At 45.2% G+C, this 13,680-nt stretch overlaps 1 protein-coding gene across 4 annotated transcripts in view; it reads left to right on the top strand.

The window, feature by feature from the left end:
- Positions 1 to 13,680, top strand: part of UNC13B (unc-13 homolog B) — a 354,256-nt gene that overhangs the window by 209,756 nt on the left and 130,820 nt on the right. For all 4 annotated transcript variants that reach the window (XM_039543401.1, XM_039543398.1, XM_039543403.1 and 1 more), the window contains one exon: positions 9,923 to 9,969. In XM_039543401.1, the coding sequence (XP_039399335.1) occupies positions 9,923 to 9,969 (47 nt within the window). The remainder of the gene's footprint in view (positions 1 to 9,922; positions 9,970 to 13,680) is intronic.

Below are 13,680 nucleotides of genomic sequence, written 5' to 3'. Positions count from 1 at the left end.
AAACAAGGACAAGTGCAGAGTCCTGCACTTAGGATGGAAGAATCCCATTCACTGTTACAGACTAAGGACCGAATGGCTAGGAAGCAGTTCTGCAGAAAAGGACCTAGGGGTTACAGTGGATGAGAAGCTGGATATGAGTCAGCAGTGTGTTGTTGATGCCAAGAAGGCTAATGGCATTTTGGGTTGTATAAGTAGGGGCATTGCCAGCAGATCGAGGGATGTGATCATTCCCCTATATTTGACATTGGTGAGGCCTCATCTGTAGTACTGTGTCCAGTTTTGGGCCCCCCACTACAAGAAGGATGTGGAAAAATTGGAAAGAGTCCAGCGGAGGGCAACAAAAATGATCAGGGGGCTGGAGCACATAACTTAGGAGGAGAGGCTGAGGGAACTGGGATTGTTTAGTCTGCAGAAGAGAAGAATGAGGGGGGATTTGATAGCTGCTTTCAACTACCTGAAAGGGCGTTCCAAAGAGGATGGATCAAGACTGTTCTCAGTGGTACCCGATGACGGAACAAGGAGTAATGGTCTCAAGTTGCAATGGGGGAGGTTTAGGTTGGATATTAGGAAACACTATTTCACTAGGAGGGTGGTGAAGCACTGGAATGGGTTCCCTAGGGAGGTGGTGGAATCTCCTTCCTTAGAGGTTTTTAAGGTCAGGCTTGACAAAGCCCTGGCTGGGATGATTTAGTTGGGAATTGGTCCTGCTTTGAGCAGGGGGTTGGACTAGATGACCTCCTGAGGTCCCTTCCAACCCTGATATTCTATGATTCTAAGTTATGCAGGAAAATGGCAGCATCCTTGCAAAGACTGAGAAAGTGGTAACTGCCTGCTATTTCTGGACCCCCTTTTGAAAGGTATATGTACGTCGGCCAGGATAGAGCTCTAGCCTGCTGTGGCATGGGGAGAGGAGCACTGCACCCAAACATCCTCAACCTTCCAGGGATCTTTACTGGCTTCTACTGCTTCATTGCACTGCCACCCCTTGTGGCTGCACTCTCTGTAAGACACCAGGTGTATGGTCCTCAGAGATTCCAAGCTTGTAATGCTTCCCGTGCCTGAAAGCACCCCGGAATGTATTGAGCAATGAGCTGGTGCTTACCCTGCAGAACTCTGAATCATTGTTGCAAGTCTTGTGTTGGGCGTGCAGATAGGGCATGGGAGCTCTGTTTCTGTTAGCTGTATGAGGTAGGAGGCACTGGCCATATGAGTTGGTGTCCTTTTCAGGTGAGATGGATAGGATGAAAGAGGGATGGAGAAGTGCAGCTAGGAGAAGATTGGGGGAAAGAGTAGAAAGAGAGATGGGAATATGAAGGAACGTTGGTAAATAACATAGCAGACTGATGGACTCTTTCTCTTACTCCCCCATGTTCACACATACAGATGTATTTGCATACGTTTCGTAGCGTAATGGCCTCTGCAGTGGTTCATTCACGAGAGCCAACCCTTGGCAATGTGCTAATAGCTGATGGTGCCACCTAACTGAAAATGGTCTTCATGGAAAAGATAAAAGGGCCACTTGTAGCAAGGTTAATAATACTTAGGGAAGCTTTACTAATGCACTTGCAGGCAAAATTCAATAACCTTACATCAGAAAAAAAAAGTCGTTGAAAAATGCAAGCTTGAAAAATGTTCACTACGGTTTTAATAAATGGAACCATTTTACCCCTCTTGATTTTCTTCAGCATTCAGTTGCTTAGGCATTTGATCTAAATATAAGTAATAACAGAAGATAGACTTGTCCGAGGAATGTGTCAAGTCCAGACTAATCGCCCTGGAAGTGTTTAAGAGGGTCTTCCCTCTTCGGCCTTATCTGTCAGGCATGTAAAGTGTGTGGTGCATAATTCTGAGAAGAAAATTGGATTATGAAAAAGTTTGTCTTTTTTTAATGAAAAGGGAACTGAAGCCTTTGTTTAAAAACAATTTAATATGCGTAAGAACGTGAACCCCGAGGTTATAACTCTAATTAAAAATTATCCACATTTTAGCTAAATAGACCTTAATATGTAAATGTTCCAGACAAGCATGTGAAAACCTTCCCACCGCACAAACAGCTCTTGAACTCTCAGCAAAAGTTTACTCCGGTTTTCAAAGCTCTGTCGCAAAGTCCATGGCAAAAATCTACTCTAATGACTCTGTTCTTCTCCTTCCTCTCTTTTTCTTTGCAGAAGGAAGTAGAGGAGAACTTCAGGTTATACATACAGTACATTCTAACCAGTGTGTCTCCTCCTTTTCTGAAGCTCCAATCTGTGTGCATGCCCTGTCTAATTGTAACCAGTTGCTTCAGCTGAGGCTTTCAGATTCTTCCTGAGTTTAGCATGTTTTGGTTTTCAGAGGAATTGCTAATAATGTGTATGAGCAAAGAAGAGTCTGTTCAGTGCGGGTTACCTCTAAGGAAAAAATATGCAGACTTTATAGCTTGAGAGATTCCTGAATGCCACTCTGTGATCTGTGTGTGTCTACACAGGTGCAACATTAGCAAAGGGGAAGTGGGTCAATGTAAGTGTTTTATTGAGTGTTTTCTAGTGCCCCATTTACTTTCTGCACCTCTTGATAAATTGAGTGGTTTCCATCCACACACTCCATCACTAGCATCACTTCATTCATCTCTCAATGTTTTCTGTATAATTATTGCATTTAAAAGCTGAAACTACCATTTATCGGTAGTAATAACATTGGGGTCAAGCGATATTACATGAACTGGAATACAGGTTTGCTGTAGATTCCTTGGCTACTGTCCGGTATATTTTCCTTGGAATTAGTGTCTTGCGTTCCAATATACAGTGAAAAGGATACAACTGTGCCATCAGTACTTAGATGTATTTGCTAATCTGAAACAGTTTGCTCTCCAGTCACAGGACCTATGCTGAGATTTGCATCACTGCTTGCTGCCATTCAAGTACACAGACAGTACTGGGTTTAACTGTATGATAAATCTTTGAAAAATGTTTGTTCCCCTCTTTTTCTCCTCTCCCCATGCTTGGTGCATTAATGGAGTTTTTCATGGAGTGCTGTGCAATTTCTTAGCTTGTATTCTTAACTTCTAGTGCAGAGGAAATTCTGCCTGCCCTAAAAACCTTTCATTCCTGTTTCAGTTGCCATTTTGGTTTCCTTCCTGTCTCACTGTGGGCTAGGTACTCGTTGCATGAATTGCTTTTCATTAGTTTGTGTCTTGAGCTAAACCGGCTTCCGGCAGCAGTCTGAACCTCACATGGTCATTTGGCTCGTATGTGGAACAAATCTCCCGAGGTGTCACGTAGTTCCCCGAATTCAGAAGTTTGAGCTTTAAGCTTTAGCTTAGTCACTTGTGCATCAACTGCTTCATATTACTGCACATGACAAATAAAAAATGAAATGTCTTGTATGTAACATTTTCGCTGAGGTTAATCCTCTGTCATCTTCCTCCTTCCATATAAAAGCATCAGATACCTGCCAGGCTGCTGAATCTTCCACATGGAGAACTGTAATTGCCTGAATTTGGTTATCCTCCAGCTGCCCCTGGGATGACAACCTTTCAGTCAGTTGCTTAAGCTGATGCCATTGTTACATTACGGTGAAGCTTCTTTGCAGATACAGGGGGCGTGGATGAAATAGTCACCTTTTGGTTTTTTGTAACATTGAACATCATGTAAAATTGAGTGAGCAATCAAGTCAGGTTAGTTGGAATCTTGGTCCAGCATTTTAAGAACTGTGACCACTTTGCTCAGTCTGAGCTTGCCAATGCCTCTGAAAACACATGCTAAGAGGTTCAGTAGGGGTGCTGACACAGTCACTCTTATCCTAGCATCTTGGTCCTCCTGATTCTCACAATAACAAATTTAGACATTGGCATTTTTTTCAATGTTAATAATTTAACTTACTTATACTCAGGTAAGGACACATTTAAAAAAAAAGTTTTAACCTTGGTGCTTCTTCAACCATTTATGTACGGTGGTTTTACATGTCAATATGGTTTTCACTTATGCTGATAACTTGTTTGACGCAATGTTTAAGAGGGATAGAAGATGAAATGGGTTTTAAAAAGGAGAGCTTTTCCTTTGTTCCTGCAGAGAACTGGCAGCTCTTTACTGGTGGTGGTACTTTTCATCCATTCCAGACTAGGTGCGTTTGCCCGCTGGATGCATTTGTTTCTATCATGTGTATATCTCTCTTTTAAAGTACTCCTCTACAAAAGTGCTTAAATGTTCCTTTCCTCTCCATTAAAACACCTGAAGTAATTTGCAGTGTAGAATGCAATACAATCTAATTATTTCAGAATAATTAGATCAGAGGACTAGTAATCCTAGCTCCTGCTGTATCTGCATAGGCAAAGCTCTCATTACACTCAGTGTAGGCTTCAATGAGCGTTTTTTGCTTATTGAGCCTAAATGAGCAGCTCTGTTAGTTTGGTTCATTATTCCAAAATACGAGCTGTGTTTTTGATTTCTCAGTAGGGTTATTGGTTGGTAGGAGAATTGAGTTACAGCTTAAGTAAACTCTACTGGGTGTAGTGTTCACTACTGTGAGTGGTCCCACGGTTTTACATGCGGTAGTAAGCACTATACCTGGTAGTAAGTGTTTGCTGGACCAGGTCCCAGGTTTGTAAAATTATTAGCTGTCAGTATGAGAAGTATAGAACAAAATGAACAGGGATGTAATGAGTCAAGTTTTATGTACTTGAGTATCTGTTTAATGCTCCATTATTGAAATACATTTTCACACATTTATACACTTTACCAAAATGGACAGTAAAAAATAATGTTCAGCTTTAAATGAATAGTTGGACTGGATTTTGCACCCCTTCGTGTGTTGAGTGGTTCCTAGCTTTCAGCAGTCCAAGTTACTACTTGAGGAGTGAGGGACAACTCAAGGAGAGTAAGGATGGCAGAAATGCTGAATTTTATTTGACTAGAAATAGTTCCTGAATGACTTGCATCCGAAGAAGTGGGGATTCACCCACGAAAGCTCATGCTGCAAAACGTCTGTTAGTCTATAAGGTGCCACAGGATTCTTTGTTGCTTTTACAGATCCAAACTAACACGGCTACCCCTCTGATACTTAGTTCCTGAATGGTTTTGCATGAAGGCTTTGGTTGTGGATATTCTGGGTATTAAAATGTACACGTTTGCTTTGCTTTCCTTTCCTGCTTAGTTCATGAGAAACCATGGCTAAAATGCCAGCCATCCTTTGGAACCGCCTTCTCCTTTGTCACTTAGTTTGTCTCCTGGCCCCACCCTGTTGAATATTGGACTTCCTGGCTTTGAGATAGATCTGGCTGCCTCAGCTGCACTCTGTTCTGTGAGCTAACTGCTGCTGTCTGCCAAACCCGAAGAGTTTTGTACTGACTCGAACAGTCCTGTAACTAGCAGCCTGGCCCAGGCCTGTAGCCGGCTGCTGAACCATTTCCCTTTCCTGGGAAAGGTGTGGTGCGATCTTCTGGCGACAAACTGCCAGGCTGAAGGGAAAACGCTCATCAGTTCTGGTAATTCCATTCTAACAGCACTGCAATCTGACATCTCTGCCCTCGACAGGCGAATGTAACTCTCTGCAAAATGTCACTAGGTGCTGTAGGGTATATTATGATATGTGACGTTCTCTCTCTGCTGAGGTAGCACCTCCTGAGGTACATCTAACTTCAACTAATCCTAGCTGCAGGAAATGCATCTTCCAGTCCCAGAGTGTGCTATGGCCATGTCTCTGTGTCTGTGCATTCTTCTGGGTAGCTTCCTTTGATGTCAGTGGAAGCTGGGCACTGCTTTGAGAACAGAATTTGGCCCTTACTGTCAGGCAGATTTTAGAAATATTAAATATTCTGGACAATATTTATGCTGGTGTTTTAATCTCTTGAAAACTTGCAAATTATATTTAGTACACCTCAGATGATCTAGTCAAATACTTTTTCCTACCACTCTGTATCTGAGAATACAGCAATAAACCACAGTTAATTTGCACTTAACACATTTGGTCATTGATTCCAGTGGAAAAATTGCTTTTTTGCCCCTGCTACCAGAACATTAAGTTGATATCTTCAGCGGGCTTGACAATCCTATTTGATTTGATTTAATAATTATATTCTTTATTGCATCTTCTCCTGAAGTTTATAGGAAAAGTGTGGGAATTATTCCTGTACTGTGTTTTTCCTCTTTGAAAGGAAATACCTGTTTATTTTGTTCTCTAGATTTCCACGGTCCCCTTGTGTCCCCACTCTGCACTGTCAGATCACCTTAGTGGGACCAGTACTTGGTCCTGCTAGTGAAGGCAGGGGGCTGGACTTGATGACCTTTCAAGGTCCCTGACAGTTCTGAGAGATAGGTATATCTCCAATTATGTTTTTTATGTTTTGACTGTAGCAGTCCGGCTTAGGTGAGGGGGTATTGATGGCGTGGCTTCTACGGGGGCACCCAGGAAGTTGTGAAGAGTTATAACCCCCTCGGAGGAATGCTCCTTCCCTCTGCAGATGCCCCAAGATCTGTGAGGAAACTCTGCTGATCTTCAGATTTCAGTAGGGCTGGCAGCTCATGCCTCTTGCTTGTTCTGCAGGCCTTCACAATCCTATATCATCAAAGTTGGGATGTATTAAAACTTATATATATTTAAATCAACGGAATGAGCAAGGCATGTGCTGAACTTAGTTTGAACTATCTGACTTTGTTGCAACATTTACCTCCATCCTGTCTTCATCTGTTTAATCCAAGTTGGACTGTTCACTTTTCAGGATAAGAGTCTTGTTTTCTGTCTAGAGAGTGTCATGCACACCAATGAAGCTATAGAAATAATAAATAGCAGTAAGGAAATCGGACCTGGAGAGGTTGATGATTCAGACTGAGTGGAAGCTTGCTATGTTTTCTAAGTACCTTCAGATCTTCCATGGAGGGTTCTTTATGAGTATGCGATTCGCTCCAGAATTTCTACGTTGTGCCCACAGGAAAGAAAAAGAAGAATCTTCCTTTCTGGTGCTGTCATCTACTGTTTTCTATCCATTATTTGACTGGAGTGTACTTGCTGACGGCTGTCCCTTTCCATTGATGGGGATTCTGGAGAGGACACCCGCTTTTAGAGAAAGGGTGCCTGTTTTACTAACCATCATTGCAGTCTCCCAAGATAATGACTTACACTTACGTTTCTCTTTTCTATACAAGTGGTGTATATACTGTCAGCAAATTAAGATTCATACTGACTTAAAATAATCACTCTTAAATGTTATGCTCTCTTCCACATACCCCAATTTACCATTAGAAAGTAGTTATTTAGCTCTGAAGATGAAGTTCTGGAAGGGCATGAACTAGGGTTACCAATTTTCTAATCTCACAAAACCGAACACCCGTGCCCCACGCCTGCCTCGCCCCTTGCCTGAGGCCCCGCCTCCTCACTCCATCCCTCTCACACCATCACTTGTTCTGCTCCACCCTCACACATTTTCATGGGTCTGGGGCAAGGGGTTGGGGTGCGGAGGGAGGGGGGTGAGGACTCCGAATGGGGGGGTGCAGGCTCTGGGGTGGGGCTAGAAATGAAGGGCTTAGGGGGCTCTGGGCTAGGACAGGGGGGTTGGGGTGTGACAGGGTGAGGGTTCTGGCTGGGATGTGGGCTCTGGGGTGGGGCCAGGGATGAGGGATTTGGGGTGCAGGAGAGGGCCAAGGGTCTCGGAGTGAAGGAGGGGGTCAGGGCTGGGGCGAGGGGTTTGGGTATGGGAGGAGGTGCATGGTGTGGGCTCCAAGAGGGAGTTTGGATGCAGGAGGGGGCTCAGGGCTGAAGCAAAGGGTTGGGGGTGTGGGGTGCCACTCAGGGCTGGGGCAGGGGTTTGGGGTCTGGGCTCTGGGAAGGAGTTAGAGTGCAGGAGGGAATTCCAACCTGGGGCAGGAGGTTGGGGTGTCGGAGGAGATTTGGGATGCAAGCTCTGGCCAGGTGGCGCTTACCTCAGGTGGCTCCTGGAAGCTGCCGGCATATCCCAGTCCTAGTCAGAGGTGCCAGGGGTCTCAGCATGCTGCCCACGCCCACATGTGCCACCTGTGCCCTTAGGTGCTGTCCCTGCAGCTCCCATTGGCCATGGTTCCCAGCCAATGGGAGCTGTGGAGCTGGTGCTCAGGGCAGGGGGAGTGCATGGAGCCCCCGTGGCTGTCCCTGCACCTAGGAGTAGGAGAGACATGTTGGCTGCTTCCAGGAGCCACGTGGAGCTAGGGCAGGCAGAGAGCTTGCCTTAGCCCAGCTGCACTGCAGACCAAGCTTTTAGCGGCCCGGTCAGTGGTGCTGACCAGAGCCGCCAGGTGGTGTTAGATGTTTGCCTGCACGTGTGTGTTCTCTGTGTGCCGTCCCAGCTCTGCACAGATAGTTGGCACAGCAGACCTCAATTGAACTGCCCAATGACCACAGGATCCGTTAAGGTGCGAAGGCGCCCAGCCAGGTTTATTGTCGACGAAGCACGGTAATAGCACCTGGCAGACTCTACCGGGATACTAAGACATGTATGCCTGTGACAATGGAAGCAGCTCAGTGAATGGCGGGACTTTCCATTCCCCCCTCGGCTGACTCTCCCTCTGAGACTCCATTTTATTCATCAGTACAAACAAGTTATGTATTGCCCCTCTGAGGTACTTAGTTGACACCCCCTGACATAGCCAGTTACCACCCATCACCTTGTACATCCTTATCCATCACACTGTCATCCTGACCTTATCTTTAGGAAGGGTCAGGGTGCCCCTATTATCTTTGGGGAATGTGCTGGTATCGGGGTGTTCTGGTACCACCCTCTGCAATGCGTTTGCGTGAGTGCTCTGTGCTAGCACCTCTTAGGAATGTGCATTTTTGCAATATCAGCCCTGTTCTTGCCAGATTCGGAGAGCAAGGCCTGCCTCTTGCTCACAGCCTGGCTTTGCCTTATATCAGCAAAGCTTTGGCCACTACTTTATCTCAGGCCTCATACCAGCCTCTGATACGAGGGTTTTTGTTTCAGGCCCCCTTACTACTACACCAGGGTCCTTTTTCGACCAGGTGGTCCGGTCAAAAACCAGACGCCTGGCAACCTTAGCATGAGCCCCAAGAGTAGGTTAGCAATAGACAATCTTCTCCAGGGATAGTTACAGTAAACAATTTCCCTCTGCACAGCAAATTTTACTGGTCCCTTTAGTTACATAACAAATATTTAAACACTTCTCAATTCTTCTGTCAGTCCACTGAGGAATTTTTAAAGAAGCAAAGTCAAATGATTATTTGCCCACAAATGTATGTTCCTACACTACTGTAAGAGTGTGGCTTGAACTGACACAAGCCAGATGTGATACTGAAAACCTGACCATAGTTCACCCCATTGTGCCTCTGGTTGGCACCTGTCTCAGTTCTCAGCTGGGCACCTCATTAAAAAGTGAGTGTCCCTGGGTACCCTGTGGAGTACAAAGCTTTTCAACATTAACGTAAAGGTGGAGTTTTAACAGCAAACTGAAGTTTTTGTTTCGTGGCTGAAGAAGGCCTTTATATTTGCGCATGAATAAAATGACAGTCGGTTAAGGTTTTCATTTGCTAAGTAAATCAGGGTCACTTCTGTTTGTAACTTCGTTCTGTCCCTCATTTCTGCATTTCTTACAGCTTGTTTTTAATTTATAATAAAATAGAAACATACTCCTGGTGCTCTAGAGCGATAAGGAAATCTTTGGCTGGGTGGGGAAGGCTGGAGTTGCTCTTCTGAGACTCCTTCTGAAAGGGAAGGTGCACTGAACAGGCTCTTTTGGTGCCTCTTTAGGTGTTTGGTGAGATCTCATCAACTGTTTGTGTATCCCCATGACCCGTTCTGCCTTGCTGCAGTCATTTGAGGTGCTTCTGGAAATGGAGTGTTTGTGTGCATTTACCTGCATGAAGTGTGCTCCATTACACCTCTCCCCAAACCTTATCCTGCTGATTTATTTCAGGGTCTCTTCCTTTGGAAACTAACTTTGTTTCTTTTTCATTATTTAAGGGTCAAGATGATGAAGATTCACCAAAACCACCTTGGTTCAAAGAAGGGTAAGTGGGTTTTGGACTTTTTAATTGTTTCATAGTGTTTTGTCTCTCATTTCACTCAGGGCTGGTGCAACCATTTAGGCGACCTAGGCGGTCGCCTAAGGTGCTAGGATTTGGGGGGCGCCATTTTCATCGGCAGCGACCGCGGCGGCCGGATCTTCGGCCACCCCAGTCGCCGCCGGCATTTAGGCGGAGGGAGCTGGGGCAGAGGAGCGCAGGGAGGGCTGCCTGAAGCAAGTAAGGAGAGGGGGCGGCACGCAGGGGAACTCCCCGCCCCAGCTCACCCCTGCCCGCCTCCTCCCTGAGCACGCCGTGGCTGCTTCACTTCTCCCGCCTCCCAGGCTTGCGGCGCCTAAGCTGATTGGCGCCGCAAGCTTGGGAAGCAGGAGAAGTGTAGCAGCCATGGCATGCTCGGGAGGAGGCGGGCAGGGGTGAGCTGGGGTGGGGTGCCTCAGGGCGGGGGCGCCTCAGGGTGGGGGCGTGGGGAGGGGAGGGGGGGGTGCAAGGTGGAAGCTTTGCCTAGGGTGCGAAACATCCTTGCACCGGCCCTGATTTCACTTAAGCAAAAGTATAAGCAACGTGCATTCTGCAAATTGCTTTTAATGATTCTCTTCAAATAGTAACACTTTACGTCCTAGAGACAACCATACTGCTCCCAAGAACAGTTCTGATATGTTTCACAGCCTCTATTTAATTTGAGAGGAAAGTGGCATAGCCACAGTGTGTATCGTGCAGCTATTCATGTTGAGACCTGGGCTCAAGAACGACGTTGGCACGGTTACACCTTATTTGTAAAGTGCTATATGCAAACGTGCATGGTGATAATAAGTCTTCATAGTCCTTTCTATCCAAATTGCAGTGGTAAAGTGCTTAAAAACTTAGGAGGCTTTGTATGCTATCTTGTTCTCTGAGTCAGCCTGGTAGCTGGCCACATTGGAAAGGAAAAACAGCATCTCGGAATAAATGTTGAGTTCTAAGTTCAGATGGCTTGTCCTCACGCCTGAGAAAATGGAACTAAAGAATGTTGTGAAACTATCCTATGAGCGCAGCAATGATGGCAAGTAGAGTAAGCAGATAAAACTGGAGGGATTCAGCAAAACTTTGCAAAATCCCTTTAGTTCAATAATGGTCACAACTATTAATCTGTAACTTGTCAGCATGAGGGGAGTTGCAGTTTCTTCACCGTGTAGTATGCTAGCCACAGCAACTGGAGCTGGCAAATTCTGCTTACACGTTAAGTCAGTGTGATACTTTACATATTGGATGTCACCATTGTAGTTTTTTCATAATGAATTCGAGTTTCTTTAGGACAAAGACGTGGACACATTACATGCTGCTTGATTTTTGTGTGTGTTATATTTGGATAGAAACATATGGCTTTGCTTTGTTTTTTCGTTCTCTCTCATTGCTTGTGTACAGTACACAGTAGGCATTGATGTGCAGAGGCAGTTTTGTCCTGAAATCTCAGCACAGTATTGGTTCTCCCTGTGTGTAAACTAGATTTCATAACATTGAAATAGGTTTTCTTAACCAAACATGAAGTTAAACTGAATAAGGCTTCATTTTACAGCTTTTTACTTTTCAGTAATTGTTTTGCAATGTTGGCTCTGCCACAGAGAGCTTCTTGCCACACCTGCAGAAGCCTACTGCTGCCTAGCAACCTCCTGCTTTCCAAAGGAGCCCAAGATTCTGCTGAAGAGGTTGGTGGAGAACTGGCAATTAGCGGTAGCAGAAGATAGTGATTTATTCTAACTATAAACAACACCTTCTACTCCCTTTTAAACAAGGAGTTGGTATAATAAATATACCAGTTCACACACTTAAGATGATTTGCTGGCCTGAAAAGTAGAAATTATACTTTTTGAAATAATTACAGATATAAAATAATTTTTGTATTAAACAAGACTTGTACTGTTCTACAAAATTTAAATTTGCATCAGACAAAATAATTCAGTTAACATTTCTTCATTACCTCAGAAGTGTGCTGTTTAGCCAAACTGCGATTTATATACTGTATTCTGCCACACAAAGAACTTCATTAAAAGACAGGTCAGGTTGAAAGGGTGTTAATGCCTAATACAGCTAGCACTGGACCAAATGCATTGGTTCTGGGAATGAGCAATGGGATGGATTACTTGCTGATTCCCTGTTCTGTTCATTCCCTCTGAAGCACCTGGCATTGGCCACTGTCGGCAGACAGGATACTGGGTAGATGGACCTTTGGTGTGACCCACTGTGGCCGTTCTTATGTTCTTATACGATGGAAGGTCTAATGAGAACATATTTAAAAATTCATAAGAAAAATTATTGTGGTGAATTCTATGGCTTGTGTTATGCATTAGGTCAGACTAGACGATCACGGTTGTTCCTTCTGGCCTTAGAATCTGTGAAAGTGCCACAATCCACTCAGCCCTTACTTTGCCTTAACTTCTGTTGATGAGAGCAACACGCTTTCGAGCTTACGCAAAACTTCTCTCTCACCAACAGAAATTGGTCCAATAAAAGAGATTGCCTCACCCACCTTGTCTCTGTAGTATTAAAATAGACGTGCACATTCTCTCAAAATGGGTACACTTCCAACAGAAAGTAAGTGTTGATACCAAATATTAAAAAATTCAAGTAAAGCTTCAAAACAAAATATTGTTCATGTGCAGTACAGTATATAACCAAACAATATATTTATGCAAAAAATCAAACATTCAATTTCTGCTTATACATTGACACTATTCCATCCATCAACACATCACTCTGTAATAAAACTCATACAAATATTACATATGTTGCTGAGCAGTAAGATCCTACTACTTTTATATCTACAGTGTGCATGTTAGCAAACCCATGTGTCCTGTGCGAGTGTCAGGGCCTGTAATGTGGGCTCTCAGACCCAAGAGTGCATGTTAGCAGAACCATGTGTCCTGTGCGAGAGTCAGGGCCCGTAATGTGGGCTCTCAGACCCAAGAGTGCATGTTAGCAAACCCATGTGTCCTGTGCGAGTGTCAGGGGCCGTAATGTGGGCTCTCACACCCAAGAGTGCATGTTAGCAGAACCATGTGTCCTGTGCGAGAGTCAGGGCCTGTAATGTGGGCTCTCAGACCCAAGAGTGCATGTTAGCAGAACCATGTGTCCTGTGCGAGTGTCAGGGGCCGTAATGTGGGCTCTCAGACCCAAGAGTGCATGTTAGCAAACCCATGTGTCCCGTGTGAGTGTCAGGGGCCGTAATGTGGGCTCTCAGACCCAAGAGTGCATGTTAGCAGAACCATGTGTCCTGTGCGAGTGTCAGGGGCCGTAATGTGGGCTCTCACACCCAAGAGTGCATGTTAGCAGAACCATGTGTCCTGTGCGAGTGTCAGGGGCCGTAATGTGGGCTCTCACACCCAAGAGTGCATGTTAGCAGAACCATGTGTCCTGTGCGAGTGTCAGGACCCGTAACGTGGGCTCTCAGACCCAAGAGTGCATGTTAGCAGAACCATGTGTCCTGTGCGAGTGTCAGGGGCCGTAATGTGGGCTCTCAGACCCAAGAGTAGAGTTAGGGTCGTGGTCATGCCAAGGGTCAAAGTCAGAGTCGGAAACTGGGGTCAGATGAGGAAGCAAGAATGAGGAACAAGGCATGGTAACAGGAAGAGGGATGAGGCCTGGTAGCAGGAACTAGATGAGTTAGCAGGAACTTGGAGGAGGCAGGGACTTGGTCTGGGCAGCCAGACCTCTAGGAGATGA

The sequence above is a fragment of the Mauremys reevesii genome, linkage group 6, assembly GCF_016161935.1.
Source record: "Mauremys reevesii isolate NIE-2019 linkage group 6, ASM1616193v1, whole genome shotgun sequence".
NCBI lineage: Eukaryota > Metazoa > Chordata > Testudines > Geoemydidae > Mauremys > Mauremys reevesii.
This window is presented reverse-complemented; position numbering and strand designations above follow the sequence as displayed.